Source organism: Lucilia sericata, unplaced genomic scaffold, assembly GCF_015586225.1.
Source record: "Lucilia sericata isolate MDLA Ls3-8-SP2 unplaced genomic scaffold, ASM1558622v1 Contig001956F_arrow, whole genome shotgun sequence".
NCBI lineage: Eukaryota > Metazoa > Arthropoda > Insecta > Diptera > Calliphoridae > Lucilia > Lucilia sericata.
In genome coordinates this window covers 64739-80571 of record NW_023995830.1, presented here as the reverse complement: position 1 = coordinate 80571, position 15833 = coordinate 64739, and the positions used below count along the sequence as shown (strand labels likewise).

Genomic DNA, 15833 nt, shown 5'->3' with positions numbered 1-15833 from the left:
TGTCACATAAATAGCCCAAAATAATATTAATATGGACCTGTTTTTGACAATAGAGTTCTAAAAATTTGCGACAATATACATTTTGATGGAATGGACCACTTTCAATCAAAAATTTTTCAATATTTTGGTTATTGTGCCTCTTTGCATTTCAGGTGAATATTTAGATACAATTCGTCATAAACTACATATTTCTTTGTTTCAGAATTTCAGACAAAATTTTGCCTTAGCTCCCAAATTACGGTGTAATTTGTGACAAATTAACATAAATTGTTTAATAAATTAATGGCTCTAGAAATCTGTTGTTTTCAATCCTTAAGACCTGTTTAAGGCGTTATTCCGATATACAAAAATTTTAATATTTTAATACAGTAAATAAATGTATAATTAAATTGTTAATATTCTTTAAAAGTATGTGTTTTGACAAACCTACCAAAAATCGATTTAAACTACCATCCTGCCAAATTAAAACAAATCCAACCAAATTTGGTAGGAAAAGCCCAAAACGCCAACGCTGATCATAACTTCAAGCCAGCGTTGAAAAAATTAAAAAGGGGTAGAAAAACGTTATTTTCGAATTGAAAAAACGCACTACGGTTGCTTTTTTAGTAAAATAAAGTTTATTTTAATAAAAATTGCACACATTGCTCATTTACTACAAGACTGGCATACTCCAAACTTCTTCTTTTTGTTTGAACTAAGTTCTACAAAAATGCTTCATACTAAAGTCCTTCATATAGATTTATCAAATTTATAATATGTCGATTATTTTCGGTTAGTTAAATTTTTAGATATAAACGTAAAAACTAAAACTAATGTTTTGACGAATATTAGATAAATAAAAATTAAATTTCAATTTAGATGAGAAACATATTAACCTACACTGTCTGAATCTGGTTTAATTTTTCAAATTCCTCATGATACAACCATTAAAAGGTAGAATCAGTAGGGATTGGTGTCAATTTTTCTTCCTTATTATACAAACATAAAAGAACTGAAAAGAAACAAGTAAGAGTGTTATATTCGGCTACGCCGAATCTTATATACCCACATCAAACCTCGGTTGACTCGAATGAAACGTACTTATGTCGATTTCATCTATATACTCGTATTTTTAGGCCAGTTATAAGCGTTAAAGTAATTTTCCTGAAGGGGACCTTATATAGGGGGGTAGGGTCAATTATAGGTCGATCCTCATAAAATTTGGTAGACAGAATTTGGTTCGTATTAAATTTATTTGTGTAGAATTTCATCGCTACACTCGTATTTTTAAGCCATTAATGAGCTTCATTTTCTGAAGGGGACCTTATATGGGGGGTAGGGTCATTATGGACCGAATCAACATAAAATTTTTTAGATAGATTTTGACTCGTATGAAACTTACTTATGTCGGATTTCATCTATATACTGGTATGTTTAAGTCAGTAATGAGCGTTAAAGTCATTTTCTGAAGGGACCTTATATGGGGGGTAGGGTCAATTATGGACCGATCCTCATAAAATTTTAGTGATTTTGGATCACAAGAAACTTACTTATGTCAATTTCATCGCTATATTCGTATTTTTAAACAAGTTATGGCTGTTAAAGCTGCTTTCGAAGAGCCACTTGTATGTGGGCTATCCGAAAACGTGGACCGATATTGCCCATTTTCAATACCAAACAAAGGTAAGGTATTGTAAGAAATATTTATGTGAAATTTCAACCCTCTATCTCTTTCCATTCGTACCCTCTCGTGCTTTCAACAGACAGACAGACGGACGGACAGACATGGCTAGATCGTCGTAGAATTTAATGAGGACCCATAATATATATACTTTTGTGGGTCTATGATCAATATTTGGATGTGTTACAAACGGAATGACAAAATCAATATACCCCCATCTTTTTTGATGGTGGGTATAAAAACTTCAAAATATTTAAATGAACGGCACTTGCAAGCAGTATTCCACATTTGTATGTCCTTCCTTTGATTTCCAATAGTTTTGCGTTCTATGTTATTCAAATTAAAAATCCCTTAATTTGTTTAAAAGTTCAAACTGATATAGCCTATCACAGCACACTACCAACTGGCCTACCGATGCATCCACACCCAGATTGTAAAATTGTACAAAACTTATGAAATATTTTTTTTGCAAAATCTATGTATATATCTTTAAATAGAACCACTTCAAACCAGTCAAAATTTACTGTTCATATAAAAAAATCTGGCCTGATGTTTAAAAATACAAGCAAATACATATTAATATTTTTCAAGTTCTTGAAAAATGTTAAATTTTACTAATCTGAGTGAGTAATATATATACATAGTTTATTTTAACGAATTTTGAATATTTTCCACAATTTATTCTATGTTTTTGAAGAATATTTTTCCTATCCATTCAATTAGAACCTAGTTTGTTCAAAAATAGCTAGTTAATGTTGCTGTAAACTTAAAATAAATGCAAAAAAATTTGAACAACCGTGTCCCATTTACGTCAAAGAGTTATGTTAGGTTTCTAAAATTTAAAACAGTTTTTTAAGTAAAATTTAGTCCCTTAGTATGAACTATTAAACTGATCCAATAAAGCACTGTCATAGTGCCAAAAAGGCACCATGAGAAAAATTGGCCGCGTTTGGCACATCAAAAAGCACCGCAAGAACTAAGTTGCCAACACTGCTTTAAGCGACATAAACCAGCTTTGTTGAATGCTGCCAAGCAACTGAATTAAATTGTTATTCAATTTGGTGTAGGGTATAACAACTTTAGTTGTGTAGGGTACAACGACTCGTTTTCTGAGTCGATTAAGCTATGTCCGTCCGTCCGTCCGTCTGGCTGGCTGTCCATGTAAACCTTGTGCGCAAGGTACAGGTCGCAATTTTCAAGATAATTGGATGAAATTTGGCACGCACGTTTTATTTGACGTGCCTATTGAAAATGGTTAAAATCGGTCCATTATTTCACCTAGCCCCCATAGAACAGAACCCCCCGAAAAGGGCTTCTGAGCTCATAATTATGTTAAATATACAGATATATCGATAAAATATGGCACAACTAAGTTTTATAAAAATCTTGATGACCCTGCCAAATTTCATAAAGATCGGGCCCCATTTGACCCTAGCTCCCATACAAAGTCGTCTTCAGAAAATTACTTGAATATCCCAAATTAACTTATAAACACAAATATCGCGATGAAATTCAGCACAATAAAATATTATTTAAATATCTCCATATTTCCATATTTGCCCCTAGCCCCATATAAAGCCTCTTTCAGAAAATTAGTTTTTCATCCATAAATTGATTACATATATCGGAACAAGGGAATATTGAAGATAAATGCTTTATTATGAAAAATAAATCACATTTAATATTCATAACTGGTGTAGGGTATCATATGGTCGGCCACGCCCGACTATACTTTCTTACTTGTTTTTATTTTGAGCTTACTTTGTGTTTCCCTGCCAGCAAATTTGAGTTTAATTTTGGATACATGAACTAACTAGTCACTATTTAGGCTCAACATTATGTTTGTCAGTGCTAAATAAAAATATTTACAAAAACAAAATACATTACTTTATAATTTTTATCCTAGTTTTGTTAAATTTTAGTTCGAATTAATATACCAAAAGGAATATTTATAATATTAGATATGTATAAATACACTATCAATATAATTCAATGCAGAATTATTCTTGCTCAAGAAGAAGAAGTGTTTGAACATTTCAGTAAATATATTAAGTTAATAGTGATCAGTTGTGTGAATAGAGAAACATTGTGAAAATTTGTATTAAATTGTGTTTATTTAAAATTTAATATATAAAAAACATAAGTTTAATATATAATAAACTTAAGTGAGAGATTATTGAGTATAAAAAAAGAGATATAAAGGATATAAATATATTATAAAGTGGCTTTCATGACATAAAAGAGTGTAAAATTACAATAATTTCCAGTTTCCCTATTGTTATGACAAAACTGGAAATATTTTTAATTTTACGCTCTTTTATGTTATAAAAAAGTGACACATAACTGAAACGAAAACCACTCATCAAGTAAGTATTAAATAGGTGGAACAGATTCTTCCGAAGGGGGTCACTTTTCATTCACTCATATCAAATTAGATTGTTTTAAAGTTTAAAATTTAAACTTTAAGCCTTAAAGTTTAAGGTGTTACGTTATGGTCACAATCAGTGTTGCCATTTTGGTTATTATTATCCAAAATTGGTTATTTTTATTTTGCATGTGTACATGTGAATTATTTTTTCGTTTTGGTTATTTTTTGCAAACAATTGAACTAAATACTGTTTGCTTTTATTCTAAAAATAAAATTAAAAAAACCTTCTTTTATCTCTAATTTTAAATCAACTATGTAAATATACATATCGTCCCTGTTTTGAATTTTGGTAATATGTGGAATTTTTTTATTATTCGAAATTTTTTTATTACGGCAATTTGTACATCTAATGGTTATACGTATGTGCACAAAGGTATTTTTCGATATCTTGATTGGTTTAGGATTTAGCAAAAGTACCTATGCATTTTCCACATATTAAATGAGTTGATTTAAATCATAACAACACCGTAATATTATTTCATTTACACTAGCCAATCTAACACCGTGAATAATGGATCCTCTCTCTCCTTTTGGTGCATCCATGAACTTAAAATCGCTTTTTGGGTCGATTCAAACTCGTCCGTCCTTCCGTTAATATTTCTATTGGAACTTTTTATGTAAAGAACTCGCGGTACTTATATGAAAAAACGAAGTAGGCTGTATTTCGCATTTCGATTTTTATGGAATTTGGTGGATACTTAGTAGATTATGTCCTCCAAATTTAATTTAAAGTATAATTGCAACTTCTATACCTATTTGAAATTTTGCATAAACAGATACTATGGTAATTTGCCGAAATTCTAAGATAAATGATTTAATAAGAATTAATAAAGTATTTTCTACTAATTGATGCAAGAGTAGTATGACAATATCTTTAAAGTATTAATCAACTGATATTTTAAGTAACACAGCTAAGGAAAATTAAATTGTATTGGCTACAAAAGTTGTAATAACATCTAATCTCGTACGACGAACAATAATCGCGATATATGCAAAGATTTGATAGTCATGACCTTTGACTTCTACTAAATATTTCACCATGACTTTTAGTTCTTTATTTACATTTTTAGATGATGTTGTATACTTGTTTTTATTTTACCGTCTTAAATTCTAAATTTTGGTCAATTTGTCGGATAATTTGGATAGATTACGTTTACAAATATTGCTGAAGTTATGAATGTAAAACTGAAATATTTTGCCAAAATATTTTTAGTTGACCCAGTTTGCTTGCGAAATATCGGTCAACAATTTTACCTAGCCCCCATATTATGCCCTATTCAGAAAATTACTATATTGCTTAAAAAAGCATGTATAGCGATGAAATTCAATATGAAAAAGGAGGAGGTTCAGTATATAATTGACTCTATCCCTCATAAAAAGTCTCCTCAGAAAATGACTTTAAAGCTCATAATGTACTGCAATATAGGAACAAAATTCAACATAATCAAGTTTTAAAGGAACTAAAATATCTCTGTCAGATTTTATGAGAATTGGTCCAGAATTGACCATACGTCTCATATAAGATCCCCTACAGAAAATTACTTTAACGCTCATAACTGTCTTCATAATACCAGTTTAGCGACGAAATTTAACATAGTTACAAGTTCCACTTCAGAAAATGAATTTGTTATTTTAATGTCCAAATGTAAACATGAAACAAATAAAAATAATTTTGTTTACTTTTTTCTTAATTTGGTTATTTTTTATTCGAATTTTGGTTAGAAAAAAATTTTGTTGTGGCTACACTGGTCACAATTTGGATAGAATTTGTTGGCAGGGTTTTACTCAGAGTAATCATATTCCATATGTATTAGTGAGAATAACATAACTACCCCGGGTAGTGTTGCCAGAATTCTCTCAGAAAAAAGTGCAAAACCCATTATTAAAACCCATTTAACTATCAAATTTTTAGATAACTTGACAAAATTGTTGTTTCCGTAGTGAGGGTACTAACGTTTATGCATATGTGGAACTAATTTTTTTTAGGTTTATAAAATTTTATATTAATAGGCCAGTTGCAAACGTTTTAATATAATGATTTCTCTATACACAAACATCCTCATGTCGAATTTTATATGGATATAATCATTTAATAATGAATTAAGTGGTATTAAGTGATTTTCAGAAGTAAAATTCCGTATAACGATTTATATATACAAAATACACATTTATGTCGAATTTTATCCCGATGACTTTGATGTGCGTTTAAGTAATTTTCAAAAATGATCCTTATATGGGAGTTGTGACCAATTATGGATCGATCAAGAAAAAATTTCGTATAATGATTTATATTAAAAAAAAATATTCAAGTCGAATATTATTCCAATAGATTTATTAATTAATCAAATATGTGCGTTTAAGTGATTTTCGGAAGTGCACTTTATATACGATCTATGATCAATTACGGGCTTCTCCAGAAAAATTTCGTAGAGTGATTCATATGTATGTATATACACAAAACATATCTGTTTCGAATTTTATGAAGGTAGCTTTATTTGACAATGAAATATGTGAGTTTAAATGATTTTCGGATGAGGTCCTTATATGGACCTATGACCAATAATGGACCGATCCGGGATAAATTGGTAGAATGATTTATATGTACACAAAACATATTCAAGTTGAATTTTATACCGAAAGCTTTTATGGTCGTAGAGTGATTCATATATAGACGAAACATATTTGTGTCAAGGATACCTTTTTTTGACGATTAAATATGTACATCTAAGTGATTTCCGGAAGTGGGTTTTATATGGGAGCTATGACTAATAATGGACCGATCCGAAAAGAAATTTGGTAGAATGATGTACACAAAACATATTCAGCTCGAATTTTATCACAAAAGCTTTATTTATCAATGAAATATGTGCGTTTAGGTGATTTTTGGAAGTGGACGTTATATGAGAGCTATGACCGGTTGTGGACCGACTGAGATCTACGTTGGTAGTATGTTTTCTATTCATATTATATTTATATGTAAACTTTTGTGCTGATACCGATATATTTGAGGGAGTTATTAACAATAAACAAATTTCCGGGAATATACACCTTTGTATGGGGGCTATGGGAAATATTAGATCAATTGTTATGAGTTTGAACATACTGATCACTGGCGCAAAAAATAATATCCATAATTTTTAAATAAAAAAAATTAATATAATTTTATAATGAACATTTATGAATATTGTATGTGACAGATTTTCTCCTGAATTTTTTTTAGGTTATAAAATATATATTTTGGAAATATATGCACACACACACCTCAACAAATAAAAAGGAAAGTGCAGTCGGACATGGCCGTCCTATATACATGTTTAAGCAATTTATAGATAAAATTAAAAAACAGAAGTTAATAACTTCGTCATAATGGTTTAGGCTTATATACATTATAGATCTGCCGATTTTGGAAGGAATAGTATTACAATTAACAGAATTATAAGCTAAAAAGTGATATTTGCGGGTCCGTTTGTATGGGGGCGAGGTGTAAAAATAGAACGATTTCAAAAATTTTCAACAGTCTTCGTCTTTGGTGTTACAAAAGATCATGTACCATTTTTTTGAATTATCTTCAAAAATGCAAAAGTTATAGGGGTTTTATTTTTTCAGTCGTGGTTTACCTTTTCATGGAATTGCCCATATATAACTTAAATTTTTTTCCAATGGGAAACAATTATTCATGTTATTTTTAAATTTAACAAATTTGCTTATTATTGTAAAATAGATTGCAAATAAAGATATACAAGAAAAAAAAATAAAATATTTAAATCTTTGCTCGTTCTATTAGAAAAGATGACAAACCCTATTTCCACAAATATTTGATTAACTAAAAGGTTATTAATATAAAAGTAGCTGGTGGATGGTATTTAAGATTCAGCTCAGCCGAATATAGCACTCTTACTTGTCAGTACTAACAATACCAAAAACGATGGTACCAAAACATTTTTAAAATTATCATTTTTACAAGAGATATATCAAAACAAATATATATCCTTTTTAACAGCCTATTATTTTGCACAGCAATGTACATATGTATGTACAGTGTCTCTCATAAGTATTCGAATTTAGGTAAACTATGAAAAGAAACCAAATTTAATAATATATTTTGTGTGGGAAATAAATAAATTAATTTGTTATATTGTCTAGATAGTCCTTAGTTTTGATATCACGCCCCTTAAAACTTGAAAACTTTACATTTACTTAAATTAGTTGTGCTTTTTTTAAAAAAAGTCCATGAAACTACTTCACAAAAGTATGCGAATTTTTCCTGTATTTCATATTTGATCATATTATACGATACACACATTTTAGAATCGCATGGTTTTATGCTTAATATGGGTTTAAGGGGTTACTATCAACCGCATGGATATATTTTTGACCCATTTGGTCCACAATTTTGGGGGATTTGTACCCTCTTTTCATGTAATATCATTAAAATGGCGATTTTTGGCTATATTTGTAATGTTTTCACCCTTTTTCCAGAGATAAAACCAAAATTTAATATTGGAATTTAATAGAACCCATAGGGTATCTAAAAATAATATTTTTTGTTATAAGGATCTGTACTTAAACGTTCCAAGATGTATTTTTGCTATCGTTTTGCAGTTTCTAATTGAATTATCTGGATCATAAGTCCCTTTTCGTACCTCTAGGGACGATATTTTCCGACAAAGTTGTCTAGTGTATATTCATGTACATATTGGCACTAATATATTTTAAATTTTCAATATATTATAGCGGTATACAACCCCAAAACATGCCTTAACAAAACGTCATCCTATATAGTAGATTTCAGTTTTTACTACTCGTAACTTTTACGCTTATGTTGCCCGTTACAATAACACTGTAAGTCCAAAATTTTGGTTTTAATTTGATCATAGTAAATAATATTTAAACACATATCAACATTTTTGAGTTAGATCATAATGATATCGTGCCATGCAGCTTGGAGGCCATTGGTATATAAAAATAATTATTTTACTGTTTTGAATGGTGTTTCTTCGAGGCATGTTTTGGAGTTGTACACTTCCACAACACATTGAAAACTTAAAATGTATAAAAGCTGATATCTAAAAGAATATATACCAGAAAACTTTCCCCGAAAATAGTTGATCCTAGTATTATAAAAATGGACTTAAGTTCCAATATATTGAATTAGCGAAAGAAGAATGATCCGAATAATTTATCTTGGAACGTTTAAATACAGATTCTTGTAACAAAAGATATTATTTTTAGATACCCCAAGGGGTCTTTTAAGTACCAATATCAAATTTTTGTTTTATCTCTGAAAAAAAGGAGAAAAATTTACAATTATGGCCAAAAATCGCTATTTTAATGATATTACATGAAAAAAGGGTACAAATTCCCCAAAATTGTGGACCAAATGGGCCAAAAATATATCCTTTCCGTGGATAGTAACCCCTTAAAACAATATTACGCATAAAAACCATTCGATTCTAAAATTTGTGTTGCGTATAATATGAACAAATATGAAATACAGGAAAAATTCGTATACTTTTGTGAGGCAATTTCATGGACTTTTTTTAAAAAAGCACAATTAATTTAAGTCAATACAAATTTTTCAAGTTTTAAAAAGCGTGATATCAAACATAAGGACTATCTAGACAATATAACAAATTAATTTATTTATTTTGCACACAAAATATATTATTAAATTTGGTTTCTTTTTATAGTTTACCCAAATTCGAATAATTATGAGAGACACTGTATGTGAAAAGTGCTTATATCAAAAAGTGGAATATGTATAAAGTAATCTTCTTTTATATATATAACAAGTAAGAGTGCTATATTCGGCTGTGCCGAATCTTATATACCCTTCACCATAGTGTTTTTAAAAAATATCAATTTTATAAAATTGAAATTTATTTAATTTTCACGACAATATCATTATTATAGTAATAGCTAAACAAAATAAACAACAACGCTAAACGAAATAAACACACTAAATACACAAGGCAGTAAAACCAGCAGACATGCAAACATACGAAACGAAGTACACAAAAAAAACAAAAACAAAATACACAACGCAATGAAACCAACAGACATCCAAACATACGAAACTGAATATACCAAGAAATAAAAACAACATACACATGGCAATGAAACACACAGCCATTCAAACATACGAAACGAAATAATCAAAAAAACAAAAACAAAATACACAAAGCAATGAATAAGCAGTGTTGTTGTTGCTTATTTTTTATGAAATTTTCAGAGGTTGTCTCCGATTTTTGTTTATATCTCCGTTGTTTATGGACGGATTTTGCTGATTTTAAATAGGAAACTTCTCGAAAGCATGTCTGATAGATTTATTGAAGAGTTGGATCCCAAAGATATCTGGGGTCTTCAGAAAACTGATTTCAACAGACAGACGAACAGACAGACAGACGGACATGGCTTAATCGACTCCGCTATCTATAAGGATTCAGAATATATATGCTTTATAGGGTCGGAAAATTATATTTTGGAAATTACAAACGGAATGACAAACTTATATATACCCTTCTGACGAAGGTGAAGGGTATAAAAATGATTGTGTGTTTATTTGTTTGTGGGTTTGTTTGTTTGTTTGTTTGAAGTCTATATACGGCTGGACCGATTTTCTTGAAATTTTAACAGTACCTGTATATCTGGAAGGAACTATAGGCTACTTTTTATTTTAAAATTTCAAGTAGGCGAGGTGCCACGCCTACTTATTAAATTACTATTAAAAGTCATATATCTTGGAAACTGGTACAATTAGAGTTCTCAAATTTTGCACGGACAACTTTGACATCCATAAGAATATTTTTGGACAAAATGGGCGGAATGACTATAGTGGGCGTGGCACCTTCCATATTAAGAAAATATTAAATCAGTATATCTAGGAAAATGTAACAGTTAGAGCCCTCAAATTTGGTCGGAGCCACATAAGTCTCAATATGATTAGTTAGGATAAAAAGTGGGCGGACTAGCAGCAGGGGGCGTGGCACCTCCCATATTAATTAAATACACAAATTCGTTTATCTTGGAAACTATTAGAGTTAAAAGCTTCAAATTTTGCACGAAGAATTTTAGCATCCTTGTAAATATTTTGGCTAATAAATTGGCGGACTACCAATGGGGGGAGCGGCACCTCCCATATGAATTAAATACAACAAAATATTTTATCTAAGAAACTAATAGAACTACATTACTAAAATTTTGCAAAAAGGACTTTCATATTCATCTGAACATTTTGGGGGAAAAAGCGGACTTTCATCAGGGGGTGGCTTTGAACCCCCATATGAATTATATAGAAAAATTTTTATATCTGAGATACTGTAAAAGCTAGAATCTTCAAAATTTACATGAATAACTTTGACATTCATGTGAACATTTAGAGAAAAATTGGCGGACTTTCAATGGGGGGATTGGCCCCTCCCATATGAATTAAATTCGGAAAAATTGGCGAACTTGCAATAATTTGAGTGGCATCTCCCATGTGTAAGTGGGTTTTTTTTTTTGCTTTTAGGGTAGCAAAGCACACTGGGTATAGCTAGTCTATATATATAAAAAATGAATGTGTGTTTGTATGTTTGTATATTTGAAGTTTATAGACTTCTAATCGGCTGCACCGATTTTCTTGAAATTTTCACAGTGTACTATTGTTTGTCGGGAAGAGGTTATGGGCCACTTTTTACTTTGAAATTTCATGTAGGCGAGAACCCACGCCCACACACAAAATAAGTATTAAAAGTCGCATATCTCAGAAACTGCAACAGCTATAGTACTAAAAATGTTTATGGACAACGGATGTTAAAGTCTATAGACGGCTAAACTGCTAGACCGATTTTCTTGGAATTTTCACAGTGTCTTTGTGTATGCCTGGAAGGAATTATAGGCTACTTTTACAACAAACTAACAGAAACTACTACAGCTAGAGTCCACAAATTTTGTATGGACAATTTTGACATAGATATGAACAATTGTAGGCAAAATGGGCGGACTAAGTATAGTGGGCGTGGCACTTCCTATATACAGAAAATATTGAATTAGTATTTATGAGAAAATGTGTGTATATAAGTTAGAGTCCTCAAATTTTATGAGAGCCACTTTAGTAAGCCACTTTTGCAAGAACAACTTGGACATCCATGTGAACATTAGTGTAATAAATTGGCGGATAAGCATTAGGGGGCGCATAAGAATAAAATACAAAATTTCGTATATCTAGGAAACTATGAGAGATAGAATCATCAAATGTTGCAGGAATAATTTGACACCTATGGAAACTACAACAGGTAGGAGACCTGAACTGTTGTAGCTTTAGAATCAATATGAACATTTGGTTTAAGAATAAGTCGACTAGAAATACTGGGCGTGGCTCCTTCCATATAAATTAAATACTCAAAGTCGTATATCTGGGAATATAAAACAACTAAAAAAATTTATATGGGAATATGGTTTTTGTGTAGCAAAGCACACTGGGTAAGCTAATCTTTTATATGAAATTGATCAACAGAGATATTTGAAACTAATAAAATATAACAGTGATGACTATAAAGAAAACTACTGAAATGTAATTTAAAAAGAGGACGAAATGTTTAAAATTTTATGTTCCTGCTTATTTTTAATGAAAAGCTATTAAAATCTCCTATTTATTAAATAGAAATTTATATATTATAAAGTATTTTATTGTTAAAAATCTCGGTTTTCGGTATTTCAATTCCCGAAATTTATTCATTACAAAAACTCAAATATTTATTACTTCTAGGTTATGGTATTGCTACTCCAAAGGGTTCACCTTGGCGTGATAAAATTTCTCTAGCTATTTTGGAATTACAAGAAAAAGGCGATATTCAAATGCTGTATGACAAATGGTGGAAAAATACTGGTGAAACTTGCATAAGAAATCGCAATAATAAAAAATCTAAAGCTAATGCTTTAGGCCTTGACAATATTGGTATGATAGCAATATACTTACATACTTAATGGCAATTTCGTGTCAAGTGACCCAACTTTTAAAATCGATGCCTGCCGATTTGGATGAAATTTGTACCAAGGTTAGTACTATTGTATAGTAAGCTAGAAACAAATTTTCAGCTGTATCGGTCAAGAACTGCCGGACTTAGAGGTTGTCAAATTGGACATTTTGGTCATACAGGGCTTTACTCAAATGAGTGTAATTTTGCACCTACTGGTCTTAGCAAAAATTGTCCACAGGAGTTCAGAAAGCTTCATTTGTTTTTAAATTTTTTTATATTTTTTTTAATTGGCCCTTTTTTGCTAAATAAAACTTATACGATTTCCTTTAGGGGTTTATAATCCCATAATGGGATGCGAGTGGGATAAATATCAAAAAAATAATTTTTTAACTTAAGAATAAGATTTTTTTCAATATTTGGCACTTAATTTTCCCCTATTTTTTTCAAAATGGACGTTTTTGTTGTATTATTATTCCTTCTACCATCATCAGTGCTGATAGAGGGAATATATAACTTTGTCATTCCGTGTGTAACACCAAGAAATATTCATCCGAGACCCAACAAAGTACATATATTCTTGATCCTTATGAAATTCTGAGTCGATTTAGCTATGTCCATCTGTCCGTCCGTCTGTGTAATACACGTTCATGTTAAAACAAAGCAATATAAATTCACGAAATTCACCCAAAATATTCTCTAATATCTGGTACAGTTTGGTATTGAAAATAGTAAAATCTGTTCACGACATAAGAAGTTATGAGTAAAAATTTCAGACTACCTCGAACAAAATAACGTACCTAAGATATTTAGATGAATTTTGTCACACATTATTTTTTGTGCCAGGGATCATGTATGTTCAAACTCATAACAATTGATCCAATATTTCCCATAGCCCCCATACAAAGGTGTATATTCCCGGATAAAAGTTTATCGCTAATAACTCCCTCAAATATATCGGTATCAGCACTAAATTTTTTACATACAAAATATGAATAGAAATCATATTACCTACTAAGATCTCAGTCGGTCCACAATTGGTCATAGTTCCCATATAAGATCCACTTACAAAAGTCACCTAAACGCACCTATTTCATTGATAAATAAAGCTTTTGTCAATCATTCTACCAAATTTATTTTCGGATCGGTCCATTATCATTCATAGCTCCCATATAAGGCCCATTTCCAAACGTCACCTAAACGCACATATTTAATTGTCAAATTAAGGTATCTTGATAAAATTCGGCACAAATATGTTTCGTTTATATATGAATCACTCTACGAAATTTTTTTCGGATAAGACCATAATTGGTCATAGCTCGCATATAAGGTCCACTTTCGAAAATCGCTTAAACGCATATATTTCATAGCTATCGGTATAAAATTCAACTTGAATATGCTTTGTGTACATATAAATCATTCTACCACTTTTTCCCCGGATCGGTCCATTATTGGTCATAGCTCCCGTATAAGGCCCTCTTCCGAAAATCATTCAAACTGACATATTTCATTGTCAAATAATGCTATCTTCATAAAATTCGACACAAATATTTTTTGTGTGCATACATATGAATCACTCTACGAAATTTTTCTGGAGAGGCCCGTAATTGGTCATAGCTCCTATATAAAGTCCGATTCCGAAAATCACTTAAACGCACATATTTCATTACTTAATAAGACTATTGGAATAATATTCGACTTGAATTTTTTTTTGCATATAAATCATTATACGAAATTTTTCCTGATCGGTCCATAATTGGTCACAACTCCCATATAATTATCATTTCCGAAAATTACTTAAACCCACATTGACAATCAAAGTCATCGGGATAAAATTCGACATACATGTGTATTTTGTATATATAAATCGTTATACGGAATTTTACTTCTGAAAATCACTTAATACCACTTAATTCATTATTAAATGATTATATCCAGATAAAATTCGACATGAGGATGTTTGTGTATAGAGAAATCATTATATTAAAACGTTTGCAACTGGCCTATTAATATAAAATTTTATAAACCTAATCAAAATTAGTTCCACATATGCATAAGCGTTAGTACCCTCACTATGGAAGCAATAATTTTGTCAAGTTATCTAAAAATTAGATAGTTATATGGGTTTTAATAAAAAGCAGCTTGCTGGTGGAGGGTATTTAAGATTCGGCATAGCCGAATATAGCACTCTAACTTGTTTTGCTCATTATTATTTAGGCTCTCTCATGTAAATTCAAAAGGTTGGCAATGGAATATGTAAATTTATTAATAATTTATAACAATAAATTAATAATCTTATAAGAATGTATTATTATAAGATCATTGTGAGTATGTGATAATAGATTATAGAGTGTCCCATATATGTTAATTGGTGTGGGTCGAAAATAGGCTTTTCGCTCAGATCAACTTCTAATAGTGAAATTATGTTGTATTTTAACGTCAAATGAAAGACTGTAAAATATTATTCAATTATTTTGAGCCGCCAAAGTTTGTTGCAAATGCGTTTATATGGGAAAAATGTCACTTTTTGGAGTTTTTCCACAAAATGAGGCTTTAAGTATTAATTATTGCAATTTTATAGCAAAATCGTAATGTCTACAAAATTGTCTTTCCAAAAAGATGAAAAAACTCAAAATTGGTTAAAAAATGGTTGAGTTATTAAAATTTCCCCCGAGAATTTTGTGATTCTGAAGACATATAAAAGTAAATATAAGAAAATTTGTTTTAGTTTTGAAAAATTTTACAAACAAATATTTTGTTTATCTTTATAAGATCATAAATATGCTAG

General features: G+C 30.3%; 1 protein-coding gene across 1 annotated transcript in view; it reads left to right on the top strand.

Moving 5' to 3' along the window:
- Positions 1-12837: 12837 nt before the first annotated feature.
- LOC119613066 (glutamate receptor 3.3-like) overlaps positions 12838-15833 on the top strand; it is a gene marked incomplete at its 5' end in the record, with an annotated part of 40258 nt that continues 37262 nt past the window's right edge. The window contains one exon of the mRNA XM_037969003.1: positions 12838-13026. Coding sequence (XP_037824931.1) covers positions 12838-13026 — 189 coding nt within the window. The remainder of the gene's footprint in view (positions 13027-15833) is intronic.